We start from the raw sequence: 14,572 nt of genomic DNA, 5'->3' as shown, positions 1-14,572 counted from the left end.
GTAAGAGCGGGGCGCGGGCAGAGAGCACCTGGACGCTTAGAAACCTCCGCCGGGCCTCGCAGGTGGCTGCTGGGGCCCCGCTGCTGGGACCCTTACCTCGGCGGGAGTTGTCTACCCGGCGTCCAGCCCTAGGAGCAGCCCCGCCCTCCAGCCCGGGTCAGGGGAAGATGCCCGGGGAGCCGGGAATTGAGGCAGCCGGTTAGCTTGCGGGCCTGCCTTCGAGCTCCCGAGCTGTGTTGTCTGAGCTGCTCGATTGTCCCACACGGCGAAGAGGTGGTGAGCGCTTCTTACTGGTTTCCCGGGAGAGAGAGACAGAGGGAGGGAGAACGGGGCAGCCGGGCCAAGGAACCGAGGTGCCCCTGCTGGGACCCTTCACCCTTCCGCCATCAGCCTGGTCTTCGTGGCCTTCCGGACTTCTTAAAAAAAAAAAAAAAAAAGTAAACAAAAAGGAAGGAAGGGAGAAAGGAAGAAAAAAATCGTGAAAGACTAACGTGATAACATGTACCGTTTTTTTATGCCCCCTTAAAATTGAGGTCTAATTGATGCATGACATAATGCAGTTGACCTTTGGTTGTTTTTTTAAGATTTTATTTATTTATTCATGAGAGACACACAGAGCAAGGCAGAGACACAGGCAGAGGGAGAAGCAGGCTCCACGCAGGGAGCCCGACGCGGGACTCGATGCTGGGACTCCGGGGTCACGCCCTGGGCTGCAGGTGGCGCTAAACCGCTGCGCCACCCCGGGACTGCCCTGAGGTTGACCTTTGAGCGAGGGATGGATGGGCAGAGTGGTTAGGGGCGCAGAACCCCACCCCCCGTCCCCGCCCAGTGGGAAATCTGCCTATAGTTTTGACACACACCCCCCCCCAAAAAAAGCTTTACCAATACTGTTGGTCCAAAACCTTATCCATAACATAATCTGTTAACACATATTTTTTGTGTGTGCGTATTGTATACTCTTATTTTCTCCTCCATAATGTCAAGCTGGAGACAAAATCATTAAAATCCTAAAGGAAGAAATCTACATTTATGTGTATATATTGGGGAGAGAAAAGATCCTTGTGTAAGTGGACCTGTGCAGTTAGTTCAGTATTGTGTGGTTCAGGTGTCAGCCGTGTTCGTTTCAGGTGGACAACGTGATGATTGGCTATTTATTTATTTATTTATTTAGTCTCTACTTTTCAAAATCCCCATTTTTTCGTATTACTTAACTTCGCTTCCCTGGTCTGTATCAATATTTTCTTTTGGAGGACGAGAAAGGAACTCAAGGTGGAACTTGATTCTTTACTATGGTGGAGAGCTCAGAGTACATGTATTTTCAAAAAGAGCTCTAGTAGTGAGGGGTTAGCAAGACATGGCATTCAACCTAAGTCGCAAGGTTGTAGAAATTAGTGGTAAGGAGTGTTTAAATCAATTAGGTTAGGTGTGTGCCTGCTACCGCATTTTTCTTGCTCTGGAAGATCCATGTTTTTGTAAAAATGCAAAACCATACTTTTGAAACCATGCCCCGCACCTAGAAGTAAACTTTTGTTGTGTAAAAAAAAAGAAAAATTCAAAAGATTTCAAAAGATTCAAAAAAAATCTTCAAAAAGATTTCAAAATGATGGCCACAGCAAGTCTAGGGAATAGTGAACAGCAGTCACCGTGACAGAGAATTTTTTTTTTCTTTCCCCTGCGAGGAGAGCTTTTGAGGTCTCCTGTCTTAGAAACTTTCAAACGCAGTATTAACCATAGTCACTCTGCTGCACGTCAGGTTGTCGTGACTTACTGTGTCACTAACTGTGAATTTGTGCTTTCTGGCCTCCTTCACCCATTTTGCCCTCTCCCCACTCTGCCTCTGGTAGCTACCGATCTGTTTTCTGTATCTACGAGCCTGGTTCTCTTTGTTTTTTATGTTTTCCCCCATCAAGATTACACATATAAGCGAGATGATACGGTAATTATCTTCCTCTGTGTGACTTATTTCATTTAGTATAATGCCATTGAGGGCTAACCGTGTTACTGTGAATGGCAAGAGTTCATTCGTTGTTATGGTTGGATAATATTTCTGTGTGTGTATGTGTGTTCATACGTGCCGTGTTTCCTTTATCCATTCATTTGTCTATGAATACTAAGGTTGTTTCCTTTTTTTAAAATAAATTTTAATTCTTCAACATTTTCTTTTTAATATTTTTATTTATTCATGAGAGACACAGAGAGAGAGAGAGAGGCAGAGACACAGGCAGAGGGAGAAGCAGGCCCCATGCAGGGAGCCCGTCGCGGGACTCGATCCCAGAACCGCAGGATCACACCCTGGGGTAAAGGCAGGCGCTAAACTGCTGAGGCACCCAGCCTGCCCTGAGGTTGTTTATGTATCTTGGCTCTTGCAAAATAATGCTGCAGTTTGAACATGATGGGTGCATATATCTCTGAATTAGTGTTTTCGTTTTCTTCAAATAAATACCTGGAGGAGGGGTTCCTGGATCATATGGTGGTTCTTTTTTAAGTTTTTGAGGAACCTCCAAAATACTTTCCATAGTGACAGCTCAAATTTACATTCTCACCAATCATCCATAGTGGTGCCCTTTTCTCCATATCTTCATCAAGATTTATTATTTCTTGTCTTTTTGAATATAGCTGTTCTAACAGGTAGGAGATGCTCATTGTGGTTTTGATTTGCATTTACCTGATGATTAGTGATGTTGAGTATCTTTGCTTGTACGCATTGGCTATCTTTCTTCTTTGGGAAAATACCTATTCAGAGCCTCCACCCAATTTTTACTTGAACTTTTTTTTTTTTTTCTTTTGAGTGGTATAAGTTTATGTGTATATATATATATTTTAAAGATTTTATTTATTCATTCATGAGAGACACAGAGAGAGAGAGAGAGGGGCAGAGACACAGGGAGAGAGAGAAGCAGGCTCCATGCAGGGAGCCCGACGTGGGACTCAATCCCAGGTCTCCAGGATCACATCCTGGGCTGAAGGCAGGTGCCAAACCGCTAAGCCCTCTGGGCTGCCCGAGTTCTAATATATTTTAAATATTAACCCTTTATTAGATATATGATTTTCAAATATTTTCTTCCATTCTATTTTCATTTTGTTGATGGTTTCCTTTGCTGTGCAGAAACTTTTTATATATACATATATATTTATTTATGTATTTTTTAAAGATTATATTTATTTTTTTTAATTTTTATTTATTTATGATAGTCACACAGAGAGAGAGAGAGAGAGTCAGAGACATAGGCAGAGGGAGAAGCAGGCTCCATGCACCGGGAGCCCGACGTGGGATTCGATCCCGAGTCTCCAGGATCGCGCCCTGGGCCAAAGGCAGGCGCCAAACCGCTGCGCCATCCAGGGATCCCGATTATATTTATTTATTCATGAGAGACAGAGAGAGAGAGAGGCAGAGACACAGGCAGAGGGAGAAGCAGGCTCCCTGCGGGGAGCCCAGGGCAGGACTGGATCCTGGGACTCCGGGGTCATGCCCTGACCCAAAGGCAGACGCTCACCTGCTGAGCCACCCAGGCGTCCCATTTTGCCAACATAACTTTTTAGTTTGCTGAATTCACACTTGTTTATTTTTTTCTTTTGTTGCCTTAGCTTTCAGTGTCAAATCCCTCCCCCAAAAATATTCCCAAAGAATCACTGCCTATTCTTTTAGGAGTCTTGTGGTTTCAGGTCTTATATTCAAGTCTTTACTACATCCTGAATTAATATTTATGTAAGGTGTCAGATAGTGGTCCTGTTTGGTTCTTTTGCATATGGCTATCCAGTTTTCCCAACACCATTTATTAAAGACACTGTTCTTTCCCGATTGTATATTACTGGCTCCCTTTGTTGTAGATTGACCATCTGTATGTGTGGGGTTTATTTCTGGGCTCTCTACTCGATTCCATTGATCTTAGAATTATATGGATACTTTCTGTTAGTTTATGTCATGTATATTAGTCTTTTTCCAATAATAGCATGAGTTTAATTTGGTATTAGGTATTTTAAGTTTGCATAGCATAGTATCCTAAATATAGCAATATTCTTCAATAAATGGGAATTAAAATACTGAGATGTTCAAAAGGTTGACTTGCTCTCTCTTTTCAGAAAGGTACATTTAAGGATACAAAATGCAGGAAAGAGAGAAAGTTGAACTCTTACATGTTTCTATTTATTTGTATTCTAATGCTACATTGAGTTGCCATTTCAGCTAGTTTGTTGAACATCTAGCCATACACTTGCACACACAAAGAAATTTCAAAATTTCTTTTGCATACTCATAATGTATTTTGCCAATTAGTATTCTACAAAGTGTGGAAAGGTCAATTAGCTCTTAATTTTTAAGTTAAGGTATATTTAAAACAAATACGTATATAATGTTTGACCTTTTTTGCTTAAAAATATTCTAAAATTGTTAATGATTATGGCTTTGTGAACTTAACTATATCTTTTATGTATAGCAAAGAAGATATTTAGTGCAAACATGTTTTAATATGGCATAAGTTATTTAGTTTTACTAGGCAACTTCAGATACTTAATAGTAATGTTAATAGTAATGACATAGCTCTTTATGTGCTAGGTATAGTTCTAAGAGCTTTATACATATTAACTCATTTAATTGTCATAACAACTTTATGGGGTAATATTATCATCTTTATTTTACAGATAAGGAAACTGAGGCACAGTTTGACTTGCTCCAGGTCACACAGCTTGTAAGTATTGAAGCCAGGATTTAAACCTAGATGGTCTGATTTAGAGTTCACAAAAAGTTTTTTGGGGATCCCTGGGTGGCGCAGCGGTTTGGCGCCTGCCTTTGGCCCAGGGCGCGATCCTGGAGACCCGGGATCGAATCCCACATCGGGCTCCCGGTGCATGGAGCCTGCTTCTTCCTCTGCCCGTGTCTCTGCGCCTCTCTCTCTCTGTGTGACTATCATAAATAAATAAAAATTAAAAAAAAAAAAAAAGTTTTTTGGGTAATGCTGTAATAAGCATACCTAAATAGACCAAAGCAAGTGTATCTATGCATAAGATTATTCCTAGGAATAGAATTTCAGGGTCAGAAGATAATTGTATTTAAAATTTTGATGGGAAAAAAATAAAAATAAATAAAATTTTGATGGGTATTGCTTATTAACCTACAAAGTGACTGGTTTACCAACAGTGCATGCCTCTTGTTCAACACTCTTATCAATATTATTTTCTTTTTTTTTTTAAGATTTTATTTATTTTTTTCATGAGAGACACAGAAAGAGAGTCAGAGACACAGGCAGAGGGAGAAGCAGGCTCCTTGCAGGGAGCCCAATATGGGACTCGATCTTCCGACCAGGATCACACCCTGAGCCAAAGGCAGACGCCCAACTGCGGAGCCACTCAGGCATCCCATCGTTATTGTTTCTTATGAAAGTTTTCATTATTGCTAGTCTGGATGAAAAATAACTCTTGTTTATTTTGTGATTTTTTAGTATATATATATATATATATATATATATAAGATATATTTGAGAGAGAGAGAGAGTGTGTATGTGAGGTGGGAGGTGGGGGGCAGAGGGAGAGAGATAGAAACTTTAGCAGATTCTGCACTCAGTGTGGAGCCTGATGTGGAGTCAATCTCCTGACCCTGAGATCAGGACCGAGGTGGAAACTAAGAGAGTGCTGCTTGACTGACTTTGCCACCCACGCCCTGTTTGCATTGTTAATGGCTTATAAGTAAGGTTAAGAAATGTGTTTTTCTATATTGAAAAGATATTTCTCATTTTTTTAATTCCCCTCCTATGTCCTTTGCCCATTTCTATTGGAATGTTTTTGTTGTTTAGCTTTTTTATTGCAAAGTAACATACAGATTAAAAAACCTACTTAAATATAAATTTTATAAATTATTATGAGGTAAATGCCTTTATCACCATGCAGATCAAGAAATAAAACTTTGATATTCACTCACAAGTCTCTCATTTGGCACAAAATAGTCATAGTTCTCTCCCCTGCCTTCTCTCTCTCCCTCCCTCCAAAGGTAAGAGATGTCCTGACTCTTATGGTGATAACTTTTTTTAGTTTAGCTTTTTTTTTTTTTCCCTTTTTTCTTCTTTTGGATTGAGCAAGTTGGCTTTATTATTCCCACAGTGGTGTTTTAGTAAAGAGGTGTTAGATTAAATTTTGACTTTTATTTTTTATTATTTTTTTTAATTTTAAGTTTTAAATGATATCCTTGTCCATGCAGAAGTTTAAGAATTTTTGTAGAGATTTTATTTAGTTTTGTCAGAAATATTTTTCCAGGGCAGCCCTGGTGGCTCAGTGGTTTAGTGTACCTTTGGCCCAGGGTGTGATCCTGGAGTCCCAGGATCGAGTCCCACATTAGGCTCCGTGCATGGAGCCTGCTTCTCCCTCTGCCTGTGTCTCTGCCTCTCTCTCTGTGTCTCATGAGTAAATAAATAAAATCTTTAAAAAAAAAAGAAATATTTTTCCAGTCCAAGCAAAAAAAAAATGTCTCCATGTTTTCCTCATGTTCTGTTTTATCATTTCTGTTTTTGGATTTTTTGAGGAATGCTGGGGTAGTGTTAAGATTGAGGTATATATCTAGACTTACCCCCTATCCTCTGTCCCTGAATACTATGCAGTTAATTAAAAGGAATGAGTAAGTTCTTATAGAAGATCAAATTATACATGGAAAAAATAAAAGACAATTTGGTACATGAAATATCCTGATTTGGATTGTTCTTATATCCCTTTAATTTGACTTGCCTCCAGGACGCCTGGGTGGCTCAGTTGGTTGAGTGTCTGCCTTCGGCTCAGGTCATGATCCTGGGGTTCTGGGATTGGAGCTGAATAGCGAGTCTTCTTCTCCCTTTCCCTGTCTCCCACCACCCTGGCTGGTGCTTTCTCTCACTATCTTTTTCTCTCTTTCTGAAATAACTAAAGTTAAAAAAAAAAAATTGCATTGCCACCTGTGTTTTATCATAGGTCCATAAATGTGTGAGTCTGAAAGGCTTTCTTTTTGTGTTCCATTGTTCAGTTTGCCTATCCATGTGCTAATTCCACGCTATAAGAATTAGTATAGTTTTATAATAAGTTTAACATCTGGTGGTAAAGCAAGTCTTCTCATCTTCTTCATGAGAGTCTTGGCTGTTTTGGCCCCTTACCTTTCCATAATAAACTTTAGAATTAGCTTGTCACATGCCACAAAAACAAACAAAAGGTTTTAGAGTTTTGATTAAGATTTAATAGATCAACTTGAGGGAATTAACATCTTTACAGTATTGAGTTCTTCAGTCTGTGGACATGACATATCTCCTCTAAGTTATCTAAAACCTCTCTGTTGGTAAGTCTGATTAAACGGTATAAAACTTAAGTTCCACATGATTATAAATATTTTGGTGGAGTGGATTATTCTGATTTGCATTCAGTGTTGTGGGATAGACATCTTTAATAAAAATAAAATTCCATGGTATGGAGGGATTTTTGCCGATTTTGTTCACTGTTACATGTATAGTTCCTAGGTGAGTATCTGGCAAGTAATAGGTGTTCAACACGTATTGTTAAATAAATAAATATTTTTTACTTCAGTTTTTCTTACAAGGCTAAGAATTATTAGGCATGTCAGTGAATCAGCAAGATCTAGATCCAGACAGCACTACAGATATGGAAGACATTACAGATGCTGAAGAAAAACTTATTAAAGAATGTGAAGAACTGTGGAAAGATATGGAAGGAGTAAGTACCAAGAAATAAAAGTGATATATGTATTAATTACTGTAAGATTTATTTTTTTAATTACTGTAAGATTTAAAATCTATTTCAATAGTAGACTCAAGAAAAATAATTATGTTGGTTCCTAAAAGCCATTATATTATATGATAAATATTTATATAGCTTTTAGACCTGTAAGCATTTATTCAATAAACTTTATGCCAGATGAGCTATAGAAAGAGGAGAAATTATGACAGTCCCAGCGCTCAAGGAGATTATCATTTAATAGATGCAGTAGCCGTTATATTATATTAAATGATAATTTATAAGTGGAAATAATAATTTTCTAAAAAGATTTATTTATTTATTTGATAGAGGACTAATAGAGGAAGGGGGGAGGGAAAGGAAGACAGAGAATCCTCAAACAGACTCCCCATTGAGAGAGGAGCCTGAGTGTGGCTTGGCTTGATCCCAGCACTCTGAGATCATGAAATGAGCTGAAACCAAGAGTGAGATGCTTAACCAAGTGAGCTATCCAGGTGCCCCAATACGAGCAGAAATAATAATTTTATGGAGGAAAGCAAGACAGGGAAGAAACTAGGAAGTGCTTGGGCAGGGATAATGTAATTTTACATAATGGGGTTATTTAAGGTCATTGATAAGTTGACAACTGAGCAAAAACCATGAAAGAGATAAGGAAGTGAGACATGAGGATATTTAGAGAAAGAGGTTGCATGAGATGCATAGTTTGGGAAAATTACTTGGTGGTTTTGAAGAAAATGGAATATAGGAGACTTAGACTACAGGTAGAAAGAGCACTTAAGAGGCCCTAGTACTAGTTTTGATAAGAAGTACCAAAGGGCTAAATCCTATCCTAGCAAATAGCAGGATTCAAGAGACACTAAGGAGGTAGAACCTAAAGAACTTGACATTTAATTGTGATATGGTGGAAAATTATGGATACTTTCAGGTTTCTCATTTGGGCCACTACGAGGTTGGTAAGGTTCATTCCCTAAGATATAGAATAGAGAAGTGGAGAGAACATGTAATTATGGAGTTTGAGTGAAAATATGAGTTAAGTTAGAAAATGTCTTTGAAATATATGTACATTTTCTGAATTAGTGAGATATCATTTCTGATAAAATATAGTATGTTGATAAAAGTTTTTTCTACTTAAAATAGCGTAATATATGATACAGGCCATAGACTTTGCATCCCACTCTTTTTTTCTTTTTTAAGATTTTATATATTTATTTTTGAAAGAGAGAAAGGCAGGGGGAGAAACAGGCTCCATGTAGGGAGCCCAATGTGGGACTCGATCCCAGGACTCCAGGATCACACTCTGAGCCAAAAGCAGATGCTCAACCACTGAGGCACCCAGGTGTCCCCGCATCCCATTCTTCACAGTAAAATTTTAGATCAGGCAGGTTATTGATTTTCTTTTTTTCCTTTTTTAAAATTATTTTTTAATATAAATCCTTGATATTCTATATTTGTGTATTTTCAACATAATGTGTATAATTGTTTTTTTTTTTTTTTTAGTATTTTTTCAGTATAGGAATTGGAATTTAAAAATGACAAATTTTAGGGATCCCTGGGTGGCGCAGCGGTTTGGCGCCTGCCTTTGGCCCAGGGCACGATCCTGGAGACCCGGGATCGAATCCCACGTCAGGCTCCCGGGGCATGGAGTCTGCTTCTCCCTCTGCCTATGTCTCTGTCTCTCTCTCTCTCTCTGTGTGTGTGTGACTATCATAAGTAAATAAAAATTAAAAAAAAAAAAACACAACAAATTTTAGGGGGTGCCTGGGTGGCATAGTTGATTAAGCATCCAACTCATGTTGAGCTTTGAACTCAGCTTGGAGTCTGCTGGGATTCTCTCTCCCCTCTCCCTCTGCCCCAGCCCTCACACTCTCTCAAATAAATACATCTTTATTTTTTTGTTTATTTTTTTTTAATTTTTAATTTTTTTTTTTTAATTTGAGAGAGAGGGAGTGTGAGAGAGAGAAAGATCACAAGCAGGGGAAGGGGTAAAGGATCTGAGCAGGGAGCCTGATGTGGGACTTGATCTCAGGGTCCTGGGATTGTGACCTGAGCTGAAGGCAGAAGCTTAACCGATTGAGCCACCTACCTTAGACACCTATACGTAAATTAAAAAAAAAAAAAAAAAATTTTTTTTTTTGTAAAATGATAGCATACTAGAAATAAGCACACAAGTAAAATTTAAATTATCCATATTTTCAATCATGTATAATCACTATTAATAGTTGTGAGTTTTTAAAGGTGGCATAGAAACAGTGTCTCCTGAAGGCTTTGTTTTCTTATGATCTTAGCTATATTGCTACCTCTTCCATTATTTTTCTATAGTACTTTTCTTCTTATTCTCTTATTTCCTATTTTTCCATTATCTAGTTTCTAATTCACCATACCTATTTTATATTTTCTTTTTCCTTATTTCTTATGATCATTTTTTTGTTCTATATAGAATCTAGTATCTACGTCTACTTTTGATATGTTCATCTCGGGACCTGTTTGGTAACCCTCCTAATCCACTTGCTTAGAAAGTGAGGAACATAAACTCTTCTCGTGTATCAGTTATTTGTATTTATTATTTTAAATAAATATTAAATTGACTTGTATAAAAAAGGGAAAGGGAATTATCTGTTATATATAAAAGCTTCAAGTGTGTAACTTGTTTTATTTACTTTTTAAATCAAGTGTCAGAAAAAATTATCACTTGTTGGAACTGAGACACTCACTGATTCAAATGCTCAGGTATGAATCCTTTTTTTCTTCCTAAAAATAGGTAAGTTTAACTCATTTTGGTTTGGGTAATATTATTCATCCATATTAAACCCACATATGATAGCTTTGTTGATACCTGTATGCTTAATCACTTGGAAAATTCTCTATTTTCTGACTTAGGGAAGTATTCTAAATACTTTTTGAATAAACTATTATAAATAAATAAGAATATTTTCATTATCTTTTAACAGTTACACATGTTTAACTGTTTAGTCAGTAAATGTAAATCAGATAACACCTTGTTAAAAATTTGAACACATACTGTCCTACTTTGTGTTAAGATTAGTAGCCAGTTTTTTACTGTATGTGGACCCTTAATTGATTTTACTGTATGCTGAAATAAAGGATTAAGATATCCATTTTAATAAACAAAGATCTGTGGAATTGGTTTAAGAATATACCAATGGATCATTGCAACAGATTAAAAAGTTTAAATATGGCAAAGATGGTAGTTCCAGTTTGTGGGAAAAGGATGAATTAGTTAATAAATGATAGTGGTACAATTAGTTATCCATTTGGGAGAAAACCAAATTAGACCTCTGTCTGTTTTTTTTTTTTTTTTTTTAGAATTTATTTATTTATTCATGAGAGATACAGAGAGAGGCTGAGACACAGGCAGAGGGAGAAGCAGGCTCCATGCAGGGAGCCCGATGCGGGACTCGATCCTGGGTCTCCAGGATCAGGGCCTGGGCTGAAGGCGGCGCCAAACCGCTGAGCTACCCGGGCTGCCCAAGACCTCTGTCTTTCATTATATATACATATATTCTAGATGGATTGTCATAAAAATCTTAAAAGTCAGGAGACTTTTGCAGTCTAGGGACAGGGCAAACTTCTTAGCTAATAGTAGATAACTAGATATTATAAAAGACAACATATATTTGACCATATGAAGAATTTAAAATGTTTTAGTGTTAATTTTAAGAACAAAGTCAAATACACAAATAATTCTAAAGAAAATTCTTAAAACTGGTAGTAGAATGTCAGACGACGTAAGAACCAATTGAAGGTACTCTTGAGTTCCAAATCCCACAGTTTACATTTAAAAATTGGTTCAATTTGTTATAAGGGCAGCAAGTGAGGAAGGTGTATGCTTGTGTCTGTTGCCAGCAAGCTGCAGTTGGGGGTTCGTGTTCTTCATGGTGTGTTACACAGAGAGCAGCAGACAAGTGAACTCAGAAGCAGAGAAGAAGCCATCAGTTCGTGGAGTGGGGTGTAATGCAGAAGCTTTTTTGAGGGCTTTTGTATTTCTTCCACTCCTTTTCATTAAGACTGGAATCAAGCTTACATGTAGCTATTAGAAATTTAAATTTCCTTTTAGTGCTACTCAGTGTAAATGTGTCTAATTTGAAAAATAAGTTATGAAAAATAAAGATTTAGGCACTGTTCCAGAAAAACACAAATTTAACATCATTTGAACAAGAAAAGGAATAATGGCCTTGATTGATTATAACAATATGAGAAAATGAGAATCTATGAGCATAATAATACTGAATGAGAATGAGAGAGAAAAAGAAGGGGAAAAAACTAATTTGTCATTTTTGAAAGTACCTATTATATCAGGTCTTTAGAAATTAGTGATGAAGGATGAAGCTATCTTTTAAAAAAACATTTTGCATCTATCAATAAAATAAAGTTCTCTTGTACTGGGTAAAACTGAATATTGTATTTGAAATAGGATTATATAGTAAATAAACTGTCATCTAGTTTTTTTGGGAAATGTGGTTCTTATATTAGAGAAACTAAGACCTACTGAATCAGAATCACTGGGCTCTGGGCCTATACATTTCTTGAATGATTTTCATGCAATGATCCAAACAAACAACTGGCTTTGCTGGAAGTGCTTATATAGCTGTAAAGAATCAGTATCCTTAGATAGTCAATAATCAGATTATCTAAGGAATCCCAAAGATTACTCCCAGGAGTAGTTCACAAGTCTCACAGTAACTCACAGGAGGACTCCTAAGACTCAGTACAGTTAGATTCATGGCTGAGATATATTATATTAAAAGGATACAGAGTAATCATCAAAGGGCAAAGGACCATGGGGTAAAGTCCAGAGGATATCAGACACAAGCTTTCAGGAGTTCTGTCTTATCAGAGTTTCACACAAGATGTGCTTAGTTGCCCCCAAAGGGTTGTGACAGTGTGAATTTTTTTTTTTTTTTACCAGGGAACCCCATTAGAGATTCAGTGACCAAGGTGTTTTGTGGGGGCCAGTCACATAGGCACCCTCTGCCAAAATACCAGACTTCCAGAAGGAAAGCAGGTGCTCAGCTTAAGTTCTATTCTTTGTGAAAACAGTACAGACACAATGAGTCACTCTTAATAAGTTGGTGGGAACCATCTCAAAATACAAGTTCCCAGATACCAGCCAAGGGCCAGCCAGCTTTATAAGCAGACCTTTTAAATAATCTCAAGGTTGCTTTAGTTACTCTTTTTTGCATACCTATTAGCTTTAAAATTTCAGTATTAAAACTCAATCCATTTTTAAAGCAAGAAGTTAGATATTTTAAATTAGAAAATGGAAAGAATTCTCAAATTTCACAGAAGTCACTTTAGAAATACTGCTGTTATTTTTTAGAAAGTATTGTTTAATTATTTGGCAGGCAGAAATAATTTGGGTGTTTGCCTTAGATGGGCTTTGGGAAGGTAAGAGCTGTATGTCATCAGCATAGTATGAGGTTGAACCGTATGAAATTACTTTCTTTTAAAAGGTTAAAAAATTAATATTTATTTTATGCATTTCAATTTAGTATGTTCACAAAAAGTGTTACCAACTTATTGTGATGATAGTTTTGCCTAGTTTGGATACTACTTTTTAAGAATTTGTTATTTCTTCTTAGTTATAATTAGCATTTATGAAATCTCTTTATAGTTCACAACAGACTTTTTAAATTCATATTTAATATCTATAAGAAAATGATGTTAAATTCTCCTTTGGTAAAAATTTTAAATACCTGTAAATGCATTTTTATGTAATTATATAAAACTTTGAAATACACTAGATGTTTTTCCCTCTATTTAACAGTCAATGATGTGATACGGAGCAAGGTCTTTGAACCACCTGCTCTCTGTATCATAAAAATTGGTTAAGAAGCACCTGGGTAGCTCCCTCAATTAAGCATCCGACTCTTGATTTTGGCTCAGGTCATGATCTCAGGGTCATGAGATCAAGCCCTGAGTTGAGCTCATGCTCAACTGTCCCTCTGCTCCTCCCCGCTGTGTGCTTTCTCTTACTCAAATAGATAAATAAATAAAATCATTAAAAATATTACTTAGAAAGACAGTACTTGTTCTTTTAGTGTAAATATTAATACCCATTGCGTTTTTTATCTGGCTACCAATAAGTATATAGAGGTGATAAAAAATGTACTGAAATTTAACTTTAAATATACATAGACTTCAATTTATTTATTTATTATTATTATTATTTTAAATTTTATTTATTCATGAGAGACACAGAGACAGAGGCAGAGGGAGAAGCAGGCTCACTGCAGGGAGCCTGATGTGGGACTGGATCCCAGGACTCCAGGATCACACCCGGAGCCCAAGACAGACACACAACCACTGAGCCACCCAGGCGTCCCTAGACTTCAATCTAATAATCTAATCAGGCAGAGATTTATCACATAGATTTGTTAATTATCAAAATTACAATGATTAGATTGTATGAATTACAGTTAATATCAGGAACATACCATCTTAAACTGTTGTGTAGCAAAATTGATTTTTATAAATAACCTGTAGAACCAATCTCATTTTATAATTGTCTCTATATATGTATTTTTTAAAATTTTGGGGGGAATGCCTGAGTGTCTGCCTTTGGCTCAGGTCATGATCCCAGGGTCCTGGGACTGAGCCCTGAGTTGGACTTTCTGCTCAGCAGGGAGTCTGTTTCTCCTTCTCCCCCCTCCCCTGCTTGTTCTCTCTCTCTCTAATAAATAAATAATAATAAATTTTTTAAAAAGATTTTATTTATTTATTCATGAGAGACACACAGAGAGAAGCAGAGACATGGAGGGAGAAGCAGGCACCCTGTGTGGAGCCCGATGCAGGACTCAATCCCAGGACCTGAGCCAAAGACAGATGCTCAACCACTGAGCCACCCGGGTGCCCC

General features: G+C 37.4%; 1 protein-coding gene across 3 annotated transcripts in view; it reads left to right on the top strand.

Annotated features, from left to right (window-relative positions):
* The window catches only part of CENPK (centromere protein K), a 64,438-nt gene that overhangs the window by 761 nt on the left and 49,105 nt on the right, over positions 1–14,572 (top strand). For 2 of the 3 annotated variants that reach the window (XM_038530751.1, XM_038530749.1), the window contains exons 2-4: positions 4,639–4,685; positions 7,531–7,677; positions 10,369–10,425. In XM_038530751.1, coding sequence (XP_038386679.1) covers positions 7,561–7,677; positions 10,369–10,425 — 174 coding nt within the window. In that variant the 5' untranslated portion in view covers positions 4,639–4,685; positions 7,531–7,560. Of the gene's footprint in view, positions 1–6; positions 277–4,638; positions 4,686–7,530; positions 7,678–10,368; positions 10,426–14,572 lie in introns of those variants that run through there. The other variant, XM_038530750.1, reaches the window with a different exon arrangement.

Source organism: Canis lupus, chromosome 2 (genome assembly GCF_011100685.1).
Source record: "Canis lupus familiaris isolate Mischka breed German Shepherd chromosome 2, alternate assembly UU_Cfam_GSD_1.0, whole genome shotgun sequence".
NCBI lineage: Eukaryota > Metazoa > Chordata > Mammalia > Carnivora > Canidae > Canis > Canis lupus.
Note: the sequence above shows the minus strand (reverse complement) of the source record. Positions and strands in the feature narration are given on the sequence as shown.